The sequence below is a fragment of the Bemisia tabaci genome, chromosome 1 (assembly GCF_918797505.1).
Source record: "Bemisia tabaci chromosome 1, PGI_BMITA_v3".
NCBI classification, from domain to species: domain Eukaryota; kingdom Metazoa; phylum Arthropoda; class Insecta; order Hemiptera; family Aleyrodidae; genus Bemisia; species Bemisia tabaci.
Window position 1 is genome coordinate 43,219,996 of NC_092793.1, and position 21,147 is coordinate 43,241,142.

A 21,147-nucleotide genomic window follows, 5' to 3' on the forward strand; every position below is an offset into this window, starting at 1 on the left:
ATCAAATTAAACGACTTAGGGGTACGTTCCCGGATCCGTCCAACCAGGCAAAGCTTTGATTTCAGTTTCTTCAAGCTTTTCAGAACGAAATGGTCTTAACGGATCTAGTAGCAACCGAATTACACGGCAGTGAAGGGCGCCAACGACCCCATACGGATATATGGATTACCTACATTTTGCAAAAATGAACCACTATTTTTGGCCCATTTTAAAAACAAGATAGGTACCTACATGCCATTGGTTTCCCTATGCAGATATGAGTAGAATCAAATAAGTTTTGCTCCTGGAGCCATCGTTTTTTAAAAAAGTGACTTTAGTTATTTTAAGACTTCAGCATGTTTTCTGAAGTCCTCATACTCTTGGAAAGTCGATTTTAATAGTGGTCAATCTTCGTTTTCAACAGAAATTTTTTTTTTGGCCTCTTTTATCACTGGAAGTTAAATTTTTTGTCCGTACCGTAGACCAACTAAACAGGCTTGGTTTTCTATCAATACGTGCGATAATAATACCGTTTTAAGTTTTTTTGCACTCATAGAGCTATATTCTTGTAGAAGAATAAAACAAAATATCCTTTAAAGTTTTTACTTTCAAAATTTAGCCCCCAATTGCTCTGAAGTCCGATTTCTAGAATTTTGCGCCATCATTTTTCTCCTAAAAAAGCCAGGACATGTAATTAAACGCTTAAATTTAATTAATTTCTTTAGAACTAACTTAGAAGATGTGGTAGACAACTTTTTTTAAAGAATTTCTACAGATTTGCTCTTTTTAAAGCTACAAATTGTACAATTTTTTACTGGTCTACGGTACAGGACAATAACGTTACGGTACACAAACGGGCTACGGTAAGGACGAAGAGGCATTCGTAAATATTACTGTATGCAAGGGCCGAATTATAAAGAACTGAAATTCATTGGGGAATAAACTGCCAAGTTATAGCATAGCTTATAAGTGCCACTTTTATAAATAATTACAGGCAATAAAGGTATAAAAAGAGTAAGTAAATCAGTTTTTCAAAAATAATGAACTGCTTTTATTTTAAAGTAAACGCATTAAATAATTAGGGACAAATCTTAGAAGCCGAGTTCTTAAAACAAGCTTGACAACGTTAGAACGTTTTAGGTGCACTTTTACAAAATAAGAAAGAAAACAAAAAGGTAAATTTATCGAAAATGTGGTCACAAATCACCTTAAATAAATATTTAAAGGACGATAAGAAAAAAATAAGTTAGATATTAACGTATAAATATTAAACGAATAAATTGCTATGAACTTCAGACGAAAAAGAGGACTCAAAGTTCTAAAAGACAAAATGAAAAAAATAAAAAGATGGCGATCCTTATGCAATCATCGAAAAAAAAGCCTCCTTCTTCTAAGTCGCGTCGTACTAAAAAAAAAATACGTCTCTCTTTTTTTTTTAAATTCCAAATTTTGGTGATAGATAAAATAAAGTAAAGTGGGATGATCTATCAAACAGCGCACCGATTTTTGGATGACTTTCGCATTTTGTCCGTACTTACCGTAGACCCGGCCGCATCGCGCGTCAGCTACGGGCTACGATATCGGACGGCTACGGGCTACGGTACGGACGGCTACGGTGCGGACAAATCGTGTGATTATTGGCAATGGTGCTCGGGCATATTCACGTATGTGGTTGAAATTCTGGATTTGAGGTTAAGATATCAGAGTGTATGAACAAATACCAAAATTCGAGAGTTTGAAGTGATTTACCTATGCATTAAAAAGGTAGGTATACGGTAAGGACATCCTAGATGGTCGTTAAACCTAGAAACTCATAAAAAACGGTCAAAATTTACTGTTTCACTGCGGTTTTTTTTCCTCTGCTCGACATCAGCGTGTGATAGTCACGATAACGCAAAAAAAGTAAACAAAGTTCATAAGTGCTGCACTCTAACGGACGAAATGATGCTGAAAAAAGGGGGCTACGGTACAGGACGCGAATTCCGCAGACAAGGCTGCTTGACGCAAAGACGGTCAATATTTTCACTTATTTGGATGAATATAACTGAAAATAATAAGTTAGGTACAAGTTGAGTGTGAATTTACAGCAGAAGTGGAAGTATTTAGATGCAAGATGATGGTTATGTAGCGTTAAAGTTGCGCACTTGAGTCACAGACAGGCTACGGTACAGGACATTTCAGCTGTTTAGGGCCAAAATTCTAATATTAAATGGCAAAAACTGCCTAAAACGATGTTGGGATCTGATTAAGCGTAAAATTTTGAACAAATTTAAAAAAAAAAGGTCAGATTTTTCCATTTTGAAGGGCTAAAAAGTCGACAGACATGGTAGAGCAAAACTTATTTGATTCTACTCATATGTGCTTTTATGGAAGAGCCAGAAATAGTGGTTCCTTATTGCAAAATGTAATCCATAGGTATGTAAGTGCGAGGGAGCGTACCTCACGGTGGGAGAGAGATATCTGCAACTGCTGAGAGCGATCAATCGCGATTGGTTGCATCAAGTAGGTCATCAATGCTAAACCCTACTTTTTTCTGGGGTCAAGTTTCAGGGCTTCAGAAATTACTTTTCTCGTCTTTTTTCATGTCAATGGGAAGAAAAATGTCATGGCTAGAACTTATGACTCTTCGATTTTAACAGAAATTCCTTTAACTTTCATGAAAGCTCAAGGACTCACGTGGGGCTGTACCTACGGACTAGGGGTGGACGAATATCGAATTCGAATATTCGAAACTTTTCGAATGCGATTATTGCGAATATTTGAGAATTCGAATCTTGCGATTGCGAATCGTTCGGATGCGAATATTCGAATATTTTCGATTATTGCTTCGATTTTTGATTTTTTATGAACCGTGAGAGATAAAATGACACTTTTGAATGCGATTATTCGAATTTGCGATTTCGAATACTTCGGAAGCGAATATTCGAATGTAATGCGATGATCTCGGTGCCGATGATTCGAATATCGAATATTCGAATATCTAAATATTCGACCATCCCTACATAGCGAGGACCAAAAACTCAAAACACAGGGGTAGCACTCCCTGCGCGGAAAAATGTCTTACTACGCACCGCTGTAGATTCACCTCAAACAAAGACGTAAAGACGGAGCACATGTATCTACCAAAAACATTGAATCACGTAAACCGTGCAAATCTTCGCATGCCGCGATGAATGTTAGCACCAAAGACATAAAGACGGAGTGCTCGTATCTACAAGCACGGGGAAAAAGTGAAGCCTGGTTTGGCGCTTTTAGTGCTTAAGTAAGTGAGTGTGTAAATGAGCGCGAGAATCCATGGCAGCAAACGGAAATTTGATTTGAACTTGTTCTCTTGATTTTTCCACATTTCTTCTTCGAAACGTATTTTAAATGCCTAAAACGAATATATTAAGAAAGTTGGGACTGCGTCCTAATATAATACACCTACTTTTGCTCGGTAACAGGCAGTAATCTCAGATAAAGTTAGTTTTTCTTCTGCTCATGGTGGTTCTGCAGGTTCAAACAGGCCGTTACAGTTCTAGATGGCCATAGAGTCCCTTTATACTGAGAGTGGAGAATTTGCAAGGGTCTGAAATTTGATGAATTTCCTGTTTAAGTGGAATCCTCTGAGTGAGCTGAACACGAAGATACCCTTGATTCATAAATTGAGCAATTATTAGAGGAGATATGACAAAATAACCGATTCTGCTAAAGTACATGTGTTTAAATGGGAAATGCCGCCAGATGACGTCACAAGGCGGCACATTTTCTCACTTTTAAATCAATTTTTCTCCAATTTCCCATGTCAGAAAAAAATTATGAAAAATATTGCGAACTCAGCTCATTAGGCACTTTCAGATGAAGCAATAAAAAAATTGCGTGCAAATTCTCCAAACGGGAATAAAGATTACAGAAATTGAACGTTTTTCGTAATCTTTGATCGGCCCATTCTCAAATGCCTTTCTCCGTTCCTCCTCTCATTCCGTTTGTTCCTTGCCGAACTCGTGATTCCCTGGTCCATTCCAGATTATAATCTTTGCAATTGGTGAAAATGTAATCTTTATTCCCGTTTGTGACACTGTGGAGGCCTAAAATACGGGAACCAATCAGAAATGGATTCAAATTGTCTTGACTCTCAGTATAAAGGGACTCTAGATGGCCATTGCTCCCAAATGAAATTAATCGGTCAACGACGGACCAAAGCTAACCTAAAGTTAAAAAAATATGAGTGGGTAAGTGAATTTGGGCAAAAATCAACCTAGAATACTTTGTTTCCGCAATTTTATTTAGTTCCCCCCCTACATTTGAATTTCAAACTTTGTCCCGATTTCGCCGCCAATCCTCTAGCCTTAATAGTAGAGGTGGTTGAAAAGAAGCTTCATTTTTAGCTTTTAGCCCTCCGTCTTTATGCCTTTGGTTAGCACCAACCCGCATCGATGAGTTCGTGCGTCCCAAAGGCGCACATCTGCGAATGCGCAGGAGCGGTCCCGGTAAATTTTTTTCAGACTGCGAGGCTTTTTTCTGGGTTGGTAATTTGTTCGGAAAACTGAAACTTTGCGATTCGGTTGTAAACTCACATATCCTCCAACTTTTATCTTTAGGAATTTCGCTTGAACATGGACTCAAAACGAGTTATTAGCGAAAAACCGAGCGCGCGAATGGATTGTCCATTGCCTCTCTGCAGTCTCTTGGAATGCTTGGGACACACGCTCTCTCCCCCTCCCCTCCCGCCCATCATGGTAATCCGAGAAACTTGTTATACTTCGCCTGTACGCAGAGCCGGATTTAGGTTTTTGCCCCCCCCCCCCCCCCCCCCCTCGATATACGGTGACAGACTGTGATCCGATATCTAGGGATTTTTTTGATGAGACAAAAGTAAGTAAGAATCGACTCTTTTACCCTTAATTTTCCTTTCAACTCAATAGAAAATAATTTTTCATCTATATTATGTAGGCCTGATCGGCAACACTATTTTTCCCCGATAATAAGCCGGAACATAAAACGATTGCGTCACTCGATATACTCGACAGTTAAACAGAATAGAAAAAAAGAAAAAAATACTCAACTGTTATTCTTTAATTTACTCGTCTGTTAAACGCTTTCATAGCGCGGCAAAATTCAAACAAGCAAATCAGATTTAAATACGTATTGCAAATCGGAACATCGAATGAAGTCATACTTCTGAGTTGAAAATGGTGGTTTTCGCAATTTCTGGGGATTTTTTGGGGATTTAGGGACTTTCAGAGAAATCCAAAGATTTTTTTCTTCACGGCTGGGGGTTTTATTTCTGATCAATAATATAATATCTTAGTCTTGATCAATTTAATATTTTATAGATTCACGCGATGCCGATGCAAACGAAATATAAGTTTCGGAAACACGGCAAGAGCGCAATCCGATTCTGCGATAGTGAGAAGGATGCGCATTTGTGCAGAAAAGTGTTGCAAACAAATATTTGAGGAGGGGGAAATGATTCTTCAAGGAAAGAGGATTTGCGACACGTAAAGGGCGAACATGAAACAAAAACTCGTCTTTTTCTAAAAAAAAAAAAAAAAAAAAAAAAAGGAATTCGCCGCCTCCAAAAATTTGCCGCCCGTTGCCATGGCACCATGCCCCCCCCCTATAAATCCAGCTCTGCCTGTACAAAACCGAGCCGAATGCACGGTCTACGTGATTCAATGTCTTTGGTAACTACTTACACGGGGGAGATCTCCCCTGCTACAAATTTCCCCTGGGAATGACATATGATCACATGCACTCCCAGGGGAATGACATGTGATCACATGCACTCCCAGGGGAATGACAAGAAGTGATCACGTGTGCTCCCCCGGGGAATGGACAGAGGAGCCGGAGCCCGTGTGCGCTCCTGGGAGCCAACATGTGACCCGTGCGCTCCCCTGGGAGCCGACAAGTGACCCGTGCGCTCCCATGGGAGTGTAAGTGTGACCCATAGGTATGTGCTCTCGTGGGACCTCTCACGGTGTCTGGTGGATCATCATAGAACTTCAGGGAAAATCGTCGCCTACCGCGCAAAGGGTCGTAACCGCAAATTTTGACATTTCGAGTTTTAGTCGATTCTTATAAGAATACCTATGTAATAGAGGGTGCTCTTTCGATCTGGGATCTGGCAGACTCTGAAAGCTCAAATCCGAATAGTTTTTAAGTTATTAAGCAAAAACATAAAGGCGTATCTACATTTTTCTCTCTTCGTGAGCGCGCATAGAGGCGGATCAGTGCGAGACGGGGATAGCTCAGCTGTTACGGCTGTATGCGCGGCGCTACCTGGGTCCATTCTACTCATCCGCCCGCACTCAATGGTCAGTTCTTCGAGGGACAGCCTCTGTCTTTCGGAAAAATCCCGGTTGGCTTTCACTCTCTTTTCCATACCTACGCATCAACAGAATGCCTCTCCGTGTTTTACAATGCCAACATTGGTACCAAATTGGCAAAATGATCTGCTTTTCTGCGCTGTGTTTAAAGATCCAGCAACTTTGGCGATCTCCTTGTCGGTGCCAGCGATTGAAGTCTGGCATTCATCGGCATGTATGAAAACGACCAGAATTCGTGAAAATCGTACCAGCTGCATTTACTACATGATTTCGGGCGTCAAAAGCTGCTTACCGAAGACCTCTTTTTTCCTTGAAAGGTTCCCTAGTAGCAGAACAAATTTGTGTTTTTCTAAAAAAAAGTATAAAAAAACATATCTGTTATCTAAATGATCGTTTTATATAAAAAACGTGTAACGCTCATATAAAAAAAATCAAAGTTCAGACCTGACCGTAATGTATGAAAAATGATAAAAGCTAGATAAGGTAATTTTTTTTATACACACATTTTTTATTTTTTTATATAACGCATACATACGAAAGTGTTAAAAGTGAACATTTTTATGTAACGATTATATAAAAAAATAGGTCATCATTTTCGTGAGCTTTTCGCGAATTAGAAGAATTTTTAGTATGTTCGCGAAAAGCTCACGAAAATTATAACAATTTTTTATATAATGGTTACATAAAAATGTTCACTTTTAACACTTTTGTATACATGCATTATATAAAAAAAATTAACTTTCGTACAGAATATTTATCTTTTCCTTCTGTGGTTCTGCTACTAGGGTTGCAACATCTCATGCCCTAATAATCAGACAAAAGTATTGAACAAAAACCTATTTCGGGTCGCTATAGTTCTATTATCTTCGGTCGCGATTTTTTTTTTTAGAAAAAAACATCCCAGATAACAATTTCAACGTTGACAACAACGTAGAATTCCACGTTTCTCGTGAAACCTTCCACGTGGAAAGCAACGTGTACCGGAACGTGTAATTCTACGTGGATGTCCATGTATTAAGTACCGTTTCCGGAACGTTCCCGTGTGATAAACGTTGTCAGCGACAACGTTTACAGGAACGTTTCAGTGTCCACGTCGCAGGAACGTTGCAGTGTCTATATTGCAGGGACGTGGCAGTGACTACATTGCACGGACGTGCAGTAACATCGGAATCCATTTTATTCGCAAAACATAGTGTGGCATTCATTTTTGGGCTTTTCACAGTTTGTGCGTCTCTTTCCCTCCTAACGTGCTAACGTGGGATGCTTGTGCTTTGTGCTTGTCGAGTAGGATTTTAAACTACAAATGGGTGATTTCACGATAACAGGAATAGTTAAAATGTGAAATACCTTAGAAATAAAAGTGCACCAATTTTCAACCGGATTTCATTACCTCATTTTAACGGAATTAAACTTCTCTTTTTCCAGCTTAGGCACGCTCTATTTTGATTCAGGTGCAAAGTAACAGTGATTGATAAACAAGCCATTGAATCAGGTATCAGCACTTCCGCGAGGACTGTGGAGGTCCACGCAACATGGCGGGCCCTGCAAATTGAGTCGTTTACGTACGACCACAGCGTAACCGACACTCAAAATGTGGGTATTAAAGATGATACAAAAGATGATACTGCAATTCTTGATTATGAGGTGGAATTAATGCTGCTTAAAGTTTTCTAAACTTTGGAGACCTTCTTTTGTTTAATACTATTGAATTGAGGTTTTGCGTATGAGAAGGAATTAGTGTACACACGTAAAAACTCACTGGTTTTCATAATATTCAAGTTATTCATTCTTGTAAAAAAAACATGACTTATTAGTAAAAGTTTGTTCAGGAAGACTTCAGCAAACAAATTGATGGCACTTTTTGAAACTCCTGACTCATTGGCGAGATAAACCACTGCCACTTTATCAAACTGCAAAATTGTTGCCAAATGTGGCGACACCTCTTTCTTACGACTTTTCTCGCTCAATAATAAACATTTCAGTTCACAATGGCAACTTTTCTTGAACACTAGATTCTCTTTTCAGCAATATTGCATAGAGTGCATGATCCGTACTGATTTGTTACGCAATGCTTCTTTGTGCTTCGCAAAAATCGGGGTTGGCGACGCGTAACCGACGGACATTTCGCTTTTAAGTTCATATTATTAATATAATAATAATTCATCATATTATTAGCATGATAGAGTTCATCGACATCTTCCTATGATTTAATTAATTTGGTTTGCAAATCGCTTTTGCCTATGTCGTTCAAAACCCACGGCGACACGACTCTCCTTTATCGTGAAGAATCACCCAATGTGCCTTCGCAGAGTCTTGATATTGGTACCATCGGTGTTGTTTCTAGTAGGTGAGGGCGAACGAATCGAACAAAAATGACATGAAACTTAGAGAACTTTATTAAAGTCAAAACGGACGTGGTGTAAAAAGGTTCCATAAGAGGAGTACATGAACCGAACTAACTAACAACCATGACTGACAAAAATGACGTAGGCATGCATGGCGGTGTTGCCAACATGGGCAGGATTATCTTAACAACACCCCCCCCCCCCTTAATCCGGCACAAACGCCAAAAACATTTACATAGGAGTTTTATTTTGTAACCTTAAGTAATTCGTGAAGACATCGATTGTGATTTTTGAGAGGTAGTGGCTTTGTTAATAGATTTGCGGGATTTTTGGTACCAGCGATATGGAAGATACCAATCTGTTTAGTTTCAACAATGTCTCGAATAAAATGATGTCTTATGTCAATGTGCTTACTCCGATCGTGAAATCTATGTCCCTTTGTTAATTTTAGGGCACCACCACTGTCGGTGAAAAGATTGATTGTTACATTGTTTTTAGAAAGTTCTTTGTGGAGCTTTGTTAAAAATAATGCCTCTTTACTGGCATCTGAAACGGCCATATATTCGGCTTCTGTGCTCGATAAGGCCACAGTTCTTTGCTTTTTACTAGCCCAAGAAATCGGGGCATCACTGTACTTAAATAGGTACGTAGCCCGTGAAGGAGTTTCTGTCTAAAATATTATTGCCCCAGTCTGAGTCAGCATAGCCGACGATGTCTGTGTGACCAGGCTTAAAAACGAGACTAAAATTAATCGTTTCCTTAAGGTAGCGTAATATTCTCTTTGCGGCATTCCAATGCTTTAGTTTGGGATTAGAGTTAAATTGACTTAGATAGCTTACGCTATGCGCTATATCAGGACGTGTGCATACTACAAGGTACATTAATGCACCTATGAGATTACGAAATGGAATATCAGCTTTCAAAAATTCTTCAGAATGGTCAATTGTAATGGATTCATTTGAATGTGGTGAATTTAGAGAATCATTGCAAGGAATAATAGGTTTGTTACCTATGTTTGGAGTGCAATTCCATTGGAGTAGAAATGCCTTTACAATTCAACATGCCAAACCTTTTTAAAATTTTCAGAATGTAGGTTTTTTGATTTACAATAATTTCACCTGAGTTGACATTTCTAAATATATTTAATCCCAGGCAGAATTTAACTGGTCCTAAATCTTTAATGGGAAATTTTTCTTTCAATTGAGCATGCAGAGTAGATTTTTCTTGTTTATCATTAGAAAAGGTAAGAAAATCATCAACATAGATGGCAACAATTGTGATTAGATTTCCATTGATTTTGAAAAATACACATGGTTCATTTATTGATTGAAGATAACCTAATGAGACTAAATAATTCTTGGCTTTTTGATTCCAAACAAGAGAGGCTTGTTGAAGTCCATAAACAGCTTTATTAAGAAGCCAGACTTTTTTAGAGTTACTCTGATCAACAAAACCTTCAGGTTGAGTCATGTATACTTTTTCAGTTAATTCGCCATGCAGAAACGCATTATCAACATGAAGGTGGTCAATTTCAAGATTATGTTCTGCGGCGAAAGCTAAGAGATAGGTACCTAAGGGTTGAGTGTCTAATTACAGGAGAGTATGTTTCAAAGTAATCAACCCCGTGAGTTTGACTAAACCCTTTAGCTACTAACCTAGCCTTTAATTTTTCTACGTTATCATCGCTGTCTCTTTTGATTTTAAAGACCCATTTACTTTGAATGACCTTTTGGTCAGGTGGTTTATCAACTAGAGTCCATACATTATTTTTAAGGAAAGATTCATACTCCAAGAGCATAGCCTTTTTCCAACTTTCACAATCTTTACTGGATAGTGCTTTGTCTTACCGTTGTTGGTTCGTCAAAGCTAAAATTATCAAGACTAAGTGAATCATCTACACACAGAACTGGTGCTTGCAAGGTTAAGTACATAATCCGCCAGCCGTTTGGGGATTTCTCGAATTCTGGTAGGAAATCGTCGCTCAGAGACTTCTTGGTCTTGTCCTTCAAGTGTGGTTGAGGTCAATGAAACAGAGCTGGATTCACTGTAGTTGTCTTCAGAAGAGACTTCTTCACTTAACGATGAGGCACTTGATTCACTGTCACTTGATGATGAGTCATCCAGTTTGGAATTGGAAGAAAACTGCGAATCATTTTCACTTGATGAGGTGTCTTCATCAGAAATTGGTGAAATCAGGTCAGGAGAGTGAGCGTTGCCGTTTACTTCTGGTTGAGCTGCACCAAGAGATGTTTCCAAAAAAATAACATCTCTGGATGTGGTCACTTTCTTAGGGTTTTGAGGATCAATGAGTCTATAGCCCTTTGAATTTTTACAGTACCCGACGAAGATCATGGATTTGCTTTTAACATCTAATTTCTTACGTTTCTCTTTGGGGATGTGAACATATAGGCTTTACAGCCAAAAATGCGAAGATGGCTGACATCTACCTTTTTGCCAGACCATATTTCTTCTGGAGTTGCATTAACCAACGCTCTATGAGGAGATCTGTTCTTGAGATAAACTGCAGTATTGACCACTTCTGCCCAGTATTCTTTACCAAGTTTAGCGTCTTGGAGTAAACATAACGTTTTTTCGATGAGACTACGATCAACACGTTCAGCAACTCCATTTTACTGTGGGCTGTAGGGCTGAGTGAGTTGGCGCTTGATGCCATGGTTTATGAGGAAATCAGACATTTGTGCGCTGATGTATTCCCCACCATTATCACTACGGAGAACTTTGATCGTTTTCTCAGTTTCATTTTCCACCAGAGCTTTGAATTCTTTAAACTTTGAGAAAACTTGACTTTTATTTTCCAGAAAATAGACAAACGTTTTCCTGGAAAAGTCGTCTGTAAAGGTTAACAAGTAGCGTTTTCCACCAAAAGATTTGCAGGACATGGGTCCACAAAGGTCTGAATGAACTATGCCAAGTAAACTTGAGGCTCTCGTACAGTTTGTCTTTTTAAATGACTCCCTGCAATGTTTCCCTTCGATGCATGGTATGCACTTTGTCTTGCTGTGCTCGGAAAAGGTGACTCCATTAACAAGACCTTTGCGACATAAATCTAGACCATATCTAGGGAGGTGGCCCAAGCGTCGGTGCCAAATATCAGGATCACTATTCAAAGATGAAATGACATTGGAATTGAACGCGGTTTCACTATCTTGAGGGATAATTTCATCCGATGAAACGAAAGTTCTTAAATTTCCCGCACTGTTCACACTTCCGACGTCTTGGTCCGATGTAGACACACTTGCAATACGCGCACTCGATTTAACGTTGGCCTTCAAACGATAGAGACTGTTGATGTTCTCTGCCGTGGCTGCCGGTGTAAGATTATCAAAACTTAAGGCTCCTAGTGGATATATTTCACAGGAGTGTTTGCGAAATACCACTTCAAAATCTTTGTCTACTATACTTTTAACCGATAACAAATTTGTAGACAATCCCGGGACTAAAAGGACATTAGATATTGAGTTAATGTCACTATTTTCAAGCGAGACACGCACAGTACCACTTCCTTCACTGTTCATTGAGCAGTTCATTGAGCTGTTCAGCAATCTTCAGATTAGAATCCTTGTTGGAGAATTTATCTAGCCATGACTTATTATGGGTCATATGAACACTCGCTCCGGAGTCGACGTACCACTCATCAGCTGTGACGCTGGCACAAAGTGAGGTTAGGAGAGAGCGACCTGACTTAGTAGAATCATCCTTCTTGTCTTTGTTGACTGGCTCATTTGACTTAGCCTTCAACGCTTTCTTATCTTTTCTAAGCTTGGGACATTTAGGCTGTAGGTTTCCTAGAGGAGAGGAAAAACGGGTGAAAAACTTAGTCTAGATTGGAGACGACATGACAGGTTTATTCGAGATGAAAAGCGTACAGCGGTAGTTGATGAACGAACGGTAACATGGCGAGAGAGAGTGAGTAAGAGTACACAGTTGACAAAGAGAGCCCATAGAGGGCAGCACCGTACGGCAATAGGGTTCCAACACTTCCCCTTGAGGCTAAAATTTTTACATTGACATATCTTGAGTTTTGAAAAAATTTTACGTCTCACAATAAAAGGTTTTGAAAAAAAAATTTTTGCGTCTCACAACAAAATGGAATTTTGAGTTATTAGGACTTCTCCTTGAGACAAAAAAATTTCGCTCTAAGTGCACGTAGCTTAACATAACAAAGTGACAATAAAAGTTCTTAGAAATTTAAAGAATAAAATACAGCGCAAAAGTGAGTTACACTCTAAATGAAAAAAAAACTTAACATGGATTAAATTTCAAGGAGCCTTAATCACATTGATTGAGTTACAAAGGAATTTGGTCCTGGCTCCATTCAAAGATTTAGTAAAAAGGTCTGCAGGATTTTCTTTACCTGGCACAAATTTTAAATTGACCTTCCCCTTTTCACTCATATCCTTAATATAATAGTATTTTAAGTCGACATGCTTTGTCTTTTCGGAAACTTCCCATGTCTTACTCATAGAAATTGCTGTCTCGTTGTCAGAAAATAATGAGCATGGTTCGGGGGCATACCTTTCCATGCCTAATTCGAACAAGATTTGTGACGCCCATCTTATCTCTTTAACAGCTTCATAAATAGCGTAATATTCAGCCACTGCTGTGGAGTCAGCTACACAAGTTTGTTTCCTGGCTAACCAGATTATAGGACCTTTACCTAGGGTGGCTACAACGCCAGAAATTGATTTTCTATCAAGTTTGTTATTTCCTAGATCTGAATCAGAAAAAAATTTAACAGGCTCATCATTCTTAACGTATTTTAATACAAAATCTCTTGAAAATTTTAGATACCTTAAAATGTGTTTAATGTCCAGCCAATCGTCTGTTGTTGGATTTTCACATTTTTGGCTTACCTTGCACACCGCAAAGCTTATGTCTGGTCTCGTTGATTGAGAGAGATGCAACAAGGAACCAACAGCCTGACGATATAATGTTTTATTGAAATTTTCTGCTCCATTATTTCCATTCATTCTATTGGCTTCTAAAGGATAACATTTGCCTTTACAATCTGACATTCCAAAAGTTTTCAACAGTTGATCAATGTAGTGACTTTGATCTAGCATTACAGTGTTATGTTCAGTCCTTATTCTTACAGAAAGGAAGTTTGTCAGTTCTCCCATTGCTCTAAATTGGATTTCGCCATCGAGTGCGCTTTTTAGCCAAGCAATCTTAACTTTAGTTCCACTTATTCCCAGATCATCGACATAAATAAATACAATCAGGTTCTTATCAACATAAACACAAGGGTCTTTCTTAAGTCGTTTCATTTTTAAACCTATCAGAATGTCATCTAAAAAATTGTGCCATTCCTTTGCGCCTTGACGGAGCCCATAAATGGCTTTGCGTAATCTGCACACTTTATTTTCTTTATCATCTTCATACATAGGTGGTTGTTCCATGTACAATTCTTCGGAGAGGTTGCCATTTAGGTAAGCAGCCATTACATCGAGATACTCCCTATCCCATTCGAGTTGTACTGATAACGCAATTAACAGTCTAATGGTTTTCTTTTTAACGACAGGTGCATAAGTATCATTAAAATCTATACCAGGGATTTGAGAAAATCCTCGTGCAACTAACCTAGCTCTAAAGCGAGGAGCACTTCCATCAAGTGCAGTTTTACGTTTCAATACCCATTTACAACTAATGACATTCTTCCCCTTAGGTCTATCAACAATTTCATAAGTGTTTTTATTTAACAAATTTTGTATTTCTTCATCCATAGCATGCTTCCACTTGGGCGCATCTATGCTATTCATAGCTTCAGTTACATTTTTGGGTTCTAAATGACATTCCATAAACTTATGATTATTGTCATGACTGATTAGTGCACTCACACAGCCACAAGGACAATTTTTGGTTTTGCGACTTCTCTCCGATCTCCTGATTGGCTGTGGGGAGGGTTCAGAAAGTGAATCAGAGTTAAGTTCAGTATGAACTTCACTTTCGTCATCATTCTCACTCAATTGTTCAAATTCCACCTCAGAATTTGAATCATTCTCATTATAGTTTGCAGATAGATTATTATCATTATTGTTTGTTGATTGTTCATTATTTATTGTTACAAAATCATTATCTGCAGATTGATTTTTATCATTATTGTTTGTTGATTGTTCATTATTTATTGTTACAAAATCATTATCTTCATCCATATCCTCTAACCTAACAATTCTATTTGTTCTTTTCGGGGCATTTAGTTTAAGAGGAAAAACATTTTCACAAAAGGTAATATTGTGAGCAATTTTAATTTTTCGCTCATTTGGCAACCATAGTCTGTACCCTTTGGTATTCTTTTCGTAACCTAGAAAAATACATTCTACAGCTCTGGATTGCAGCTTTGACCCAAGAACGTGCATCCATGCTTGACAACCAAAAACCTTTAAAAAATCATAGTCTGCAGAACTAAGTTTCTTATTTAACCATAACTCATTTGGTGTTTTGAAATCAATGGATCGCGAAGGACATAAATTTCTAGCATGCACGACAGTATTCACTGCTTCAGCCCAAAATTCATTAGGCATTCCAGATTCAATCAAGCAACACCTAACAGCATTAAGAATAGTTCTATTGATGCGTTCTGCTATTCCGTTTTGTGGGGGACAGTAAGGAACAGTCTTCCTATGAATAATACCTTTCGATTTCAGATAATTATCAAATTCATGGCTTACATATTCTCCGCCGTTATCTGATTGAATACTTTTAATTTTTGAATCGTGCAGCAGTTCAACCTCCCTCTGATATTCTATAAATGCATTGAACGTTTCACTCTTCCTTTTGAGAAACTTAACAGTCAGATGTCTGGAATAGTCATCTACAAAGGTGATAATATATTGAGTCTTTCCAAGTGATAAGGGTAATTTACCTAGTAAATCAGTGTGTATCAGTTCCAGGGGTTTTGCAGTTTTTCTCTCACTATGTTTGGGGAAACCTTTCTTTGTCATCTTGCCTTGAATACACACATCACAATTGGTCATTTTACCTTGAGATTTAAGAACACTTATTCTTTCCACATTCTTAACGTTTAGATGAGCAAGTCTCTGGTGCCACATTCCAACACTTCTTAATGCAGTACCATCTTTAATCTCAGGGGTTGAATTACTAGCACTGATTACATTAGCTGTTGACAAATTTGCATTATTCTTAACCTTAAGTCTGTATAAACCATCAATCAGGGGTGCAGTAAAAACATGTTCATCATTCAAATAAGCTTTAGCTGTTTCACGATCTAATATTACCTTCATACCTTTCTCACTCAATTTAACCGTTCACATGAGGTTAAAATTGAAATCAGGAACGTACAGTGCGTCCGTCACTGCCAATTCGTTCCCTCCACACTCTGAGTTAGCACTCAAATCTACCGTTCCATAACCTTTCACCTCAGCGGTGCCTTTCCCCATGGAAATCTCACCCTCACACAATTTCAGGTTAGAAAACATGCTCTTATCATTACAAATATGGTCTGTGGCAGCACAATCTACTATCCATTCAGTTGAACATATTTTAGGATATGCTAACGCGCATGAGATACACGCAAACTTTTTCTTATTGTTTTTATCGCAGTTATCCCTTTGGAGCCGTCTTGTGACGAGTAAGTTTCAACGTCGGGATTCTTAGCACTAGTGGTACAATCATTGGCCCAATGACCCATTTCTTTACATCTGTAACATTTAATTTGAGGACAAAATTTGGAAATATGACCTGACTCACCACAAACATAACATTTGCCGTCACCTGCATTTCGTTGATTTCTTTTAGTGGCGTTCCCACTGGAATTCTGTCTACGATTTCCACCACGCTTGTTCACCAAAGCCACCGTCTCGTCAGATTTGCGTTGCTCGTTCCCTTCCTCCAGTAGTCTGGACTTCACCAACCTTACAGTCAAGTTTTCTTCTTTCCCCAGTTGCTCGATCAAGGTTTCGTATTTCTTCAGCGGAAGCCCCAGAAGAATGATTCCTGCCAGTTGCCTATCCGTTAAGTCCCAGCCAGAAGATTTTGCGTGTTGATACTGGCACTGGACGCGTGCGACATATTCATGGATTTCTTCGGAGTCATTAAAGGACATAGTGAAGAGAGAGCGTAAGTGTCTCAAGCCTTGCAGAAAGCTTACCTTCGTATGGATTTCTGCTAAAACATTCCAGGCATTCTTCGCCAACATACAATCAGCTATATCACTGAGATAACTATCACTTACGTTCTTGTACAGGAAAGCGATAGCTTTGCGGTTCAGCCGTTGCTGGTCAAGGTTGAGATCAGCAAGTTCCAGGTCATCATCACCGAAGCCTGGTTCAATGGCGCACCACACATTTGCTTGAATGAGTTCGGCCTTTGCCCGAAGAACCCATGCGAAATAGTTTTTGTGAGTTAAACGCGGTATGTTGCTTTTATATTCCGTATCATTATCCGCCATCGTATCGTTCAAGCACAATCTGTTTCAATCCGACAATCGACACAATCCACGCACGAGGCACGAGGTAGTCCCGGCACTTTTAGGCTCAATCACAATCAATCACAATCTAGACCGACTTTCGTTCGCGTACATTACACATTATATCCCGATCATCGCGGAAAGAGGTTAAAACGTAACTGGGCACCCATAACCTGTAGGTTTCCTAGAGGAGAGGAAGAACGGGTGAAAAACTTAGTCTAGATTGGAGACGACATGACAGGTTTATTCGAGATGAAAAGCGTACAGCGGTAGTTGATGAACGAACGGTAACATGGCGAGAGAGAGTGAGTAAGAGTACACAGTTGACAAAGAGAGCCCATAGAGGGCAGCACCGTACGGCAATAGGGTTCCAACATAGGCTTTATGTGATTCTTCTCACCGCAGTAGTGGCAAATGATTGGTTTCAAACCACTGCGTTTCTGAAAAATAAGTAAAGCAGCTTCAGCATTCTCTGTACGTCTTTCAGACTCACTTATGAGCTTTGATTTGACAATGTCACTTGTGATCGTTGTTCCTGAGTGTTCAAGAGCCATTATCAGTGGGTCAAACTCAGGAGGTAGACCACTTAGCATAATAACACCAAGAAACTCATCAGAAATAGCAGCGTCTGCATTCAGATCAGCTAGTTTGTGAGAAGTTGTTAAAATCTCACGCAGGTACTCTTCCATGGACGAAAAGTTTTCTCTTTTAATACTGAATAACTTACGTAGCAAGGTTAAGCGTCCTGACAAACCAGAATCCTGGAACGCCTTGTTGAGATTCGTCCAGGCTTCTTTGGCTGATTTGCAGTTCTTTACGTGTGGAAAGATGCACGGTTTCACTGCTAAGCATATTTTGGCGAGTGCTTTCTCATCATTCCTCCTTCTCTTGTTTTCATCTCTCTTGTCAGAATCTGGGTATCCGTTGACACATACCCACAGGTCGTCGTGGATGAGCGACATCCTCATCGCAAACTTCCAGTCCGAAAAATTTTCCAGACCGGAAAGTTTTTCAAAGGTGAACTTTTCCGACTTTTCATCACTCATTGTTAACTTCAGTGATCGGAAGAATAAACACAAACAAGGGAAAAATGATGAACACGAGATGAGGCTTCAATTTAGGCCATCAGAATCTTGTCACTGAGATGCTTAACGCGTTCGCGTTCCGCGATGCGCTGCTGGGCCCATAACCTGTTGTTTCTAGTAGGTGAGGGCGAACGAATCGAACAAAAATGACATGAAACTTAGAGAACTTTATTAAAGTCAAAACGGACGTGGTGTAAAAAGGTTCCATAAGAGGAGTACATGAACCGAACTAACTAACAACCATGACTGACAAAAATGACGTAGGCATGCATGGCGGTGTTGCCAACATGGGCAGGATTATCTTAACAACAATCGGGACATAAATCAGAATTCAAAATGGGTTTGCATGTGTGTATGCTTTATGCGCAACAAGCATTATCATTTATGGGATAATCACGGCAACGGAAAACAGCGAACACAGTTTTAATGAATACGAGTTACCTAGATATTGATATTTCTGATTCAGAAGAGGTCCCTCAATCAAAACTCAAGAAAATAAAACGAGCCTCATTGTGACAATTTCTCATTTTCTGACACCGAGCCATTATCAAGGTTTAAACCCCACGGGGAACCAGTGCGTCCAATGCTGGAGAGATATGTGCGCACCATGTGTGAGGTGCACGGAGTTTTTTTTGCCACGATCATTACAAGGAGAACATTAAACGTTGCGAAAATAGACTTTATCAACAGTCAAATCGTTCAGCCTCAACGAAACCTACTTTAAAATGAGACCTTTAACCGATGAAAAACATGCCAATCTATTAGCACTCTGTTCAGGAGATCATCCCATAATTTGCCAACAATACGATATTAATTTTTATAAAAATTTACCGTCCAAATTACAGAAAATTTGCAATTAGAGAAAAAAAAAGGAACAAAGAAAAAGAAGAATTTTGGGAAAACGAAGTGTAATAGATTTTACGATTGTTATCCCGGCCATTTTTTTTCAATACATTTTACTTATTATTTACTTTATTTTAAACATTGAAGATATACTTAAAGAGTATTCTATATTTCTCCTTATCCTTCGTTCCTTTTCTTCCAAAGAAAGTAGAGTTAAACGAGTTTTAGTCACAATCTTTGCAACTGTTGCTGGAGGAAAAATTGTAAGTTGAAAAAAACGTTTCCTTAATTTCAAATTCTTTTTAGTACTCTCCAAATGGAACAAATACCTTTATAGGCAGCAAATAAACAAAGAAATAATTTAATACAATTATCGTAATTGAACAATAACATAATGATATGCTACATGGTCGATGGCGATACCTAGAAGAGGAAAGACACCTGCCTGACTGTTAGATATCTAGGGGCGTATCGCGCCTGTTAACCACACCGTGTGCCGCGCATAAGGGCGTAAGTCCACGCATATTTTTAAAACCGGGGTTTCACCTTGTTTTAATACTGATTTCGAAATTTTGCTTACATATCCTGAAAGTAGACAGTCTTCTGGCTCTATGTCTAAAAAAATCACTTCGAAATGTTAATTGGGGACTTAATTACGAAGCGCGGAAACATTGCAAAATCTTCTTTCCGCTCTCCTGAAAAATCGTAAAAATGTAGTCAAGCCCCTATGCGCGGTAGCCGACGAAATGCCACGGGCCCATATGTGACTGCAGCCCGCCATGTACTATCGCCGAATTTAGTTTCACGCAGAGTCTCTGGTGACTATTTAGCGACGGCGCGGCGCGGCGCGTTGCCTGATAACGCTCTCATGAAGACGCACTTGTTCCTCTGTGAGCGCGTATAGTCACTAACACAGACGCACATGAAACACACACAGACATTTTCATTCATTCACCGTGAGAATTCACGTTTTTGGCTCTTTGGAATGTAAACAAAGATTAGTAATGACGTATCGCGCATCGATTCCAATTCTCACTTGCCTCTTGTTCTTGTGACTAGAGCAAGGAAGGAAGGACCTCATTCGAAATTTTCCGTTTCAACCTTGGCCTGATCTTCGAAATATTTTCAAAGTTGATAGAGGATCACCTCCCGAGTCTAAAACACTGACGCTTTTTGAAAACGGACGATCACGGGAGGGGAGTCAAAGTAAAAAAATTAAACTCGCATATCTCGCTAACGCTTTGTCGTAGAGAGATGATATTGGTCTCAAAATGTAGAAAAAATACCAGCTTTCAGGCAATGATTACAAAATTGGTCCATATTGGAAATTTCATCCATTGTTGCCATGTTGCCGTAGTTCAAATGTTCAGTTTTTCACCTTTTTAGCTGTGACGTTGAAGGAATCGCACAAAAAGTAATCTAACTATTTTTTGATGAAAGTAGACCGTTTAAGCTTTAAAACAAGCACAAGTTCATCTTGGGGAAACAAGTTGGAGGAGAGATATGATTTTTCAAGAAGGATGCGGTACACTATGGACCTGGTTTGTTCCGAGTCCCAAGATCACCAAATGCCCACCAATCACGACGAATTGCAAGGTTGTGCATTTTTATACTCCATTATAGCTCATTCCCGAAGAAAATTATTAAAAAAAGAACAAAATATCAAGACATATGAATGTAATAGGACTCAGCTGATGCTCGCTGCATCAACAAATAATCATGACTCTTTTTCAAATCGTTTCTCTAGGATGGACTTAAATTTAAAAAGCTCAAATGGTATACGCTTTTATTAGCAATTCCTATTTTTTCCTCTTATTTCTACCCAGCGAACCGTTGAAGGTAAACATAAATTTTTTATGATCGAAAACTTTGATTTCCCTGTATCCATTGCATATTAATCATTTATCCTGATCTTGTCATTTTTGACGAATGATTTTATCTAGGAGTGACCTACAAAGGTATCGCCCCAGCTAAAAATTGAAAATTTGAACTACGGCAACGTGACAGCAATGGGTGACATTTTCAAAATGGACAAATTTTGTCACCATTGTCTGAAAGCTAGGTGGTTTCCTCTATATTTTGAGACTAAGATCATCTCTTTACGACAAACCTTTCAGGAGATATGCGAGTTGAAATATTTA

General features: G+C 38.9%; 1 protein-coding gene across 1 annotated transcript; it reads right to left on the bottom strand.

Moving 5' to 3' along the window:
- Positions 1–10,522: 10,522 nt before the first annotated feature.
- Positions 10,523–10,984, bottom strand: LOC109039124 (uncharacterized). Its single transcript, XM_019054477.1, has one exon. The coding sequence runs from the start codon at positions 10,982–10,984 to the stop codon at positions 10,523–10,525; it is 462 nt and encodes a 153-aa protein (XP_018910022.1).
- Positions 10,985–21,147: the final 10,163 nt, after the last annotated feature.

Coding starts and splice junctions, on each gene's coding strand:
- LOC109039124 (XM_019054477.1), bottom strand. CDS start 10,984: ATGATCTTCGTCGGGTACTGTAAAAATTCAAAGGGCTATAGACTCATT.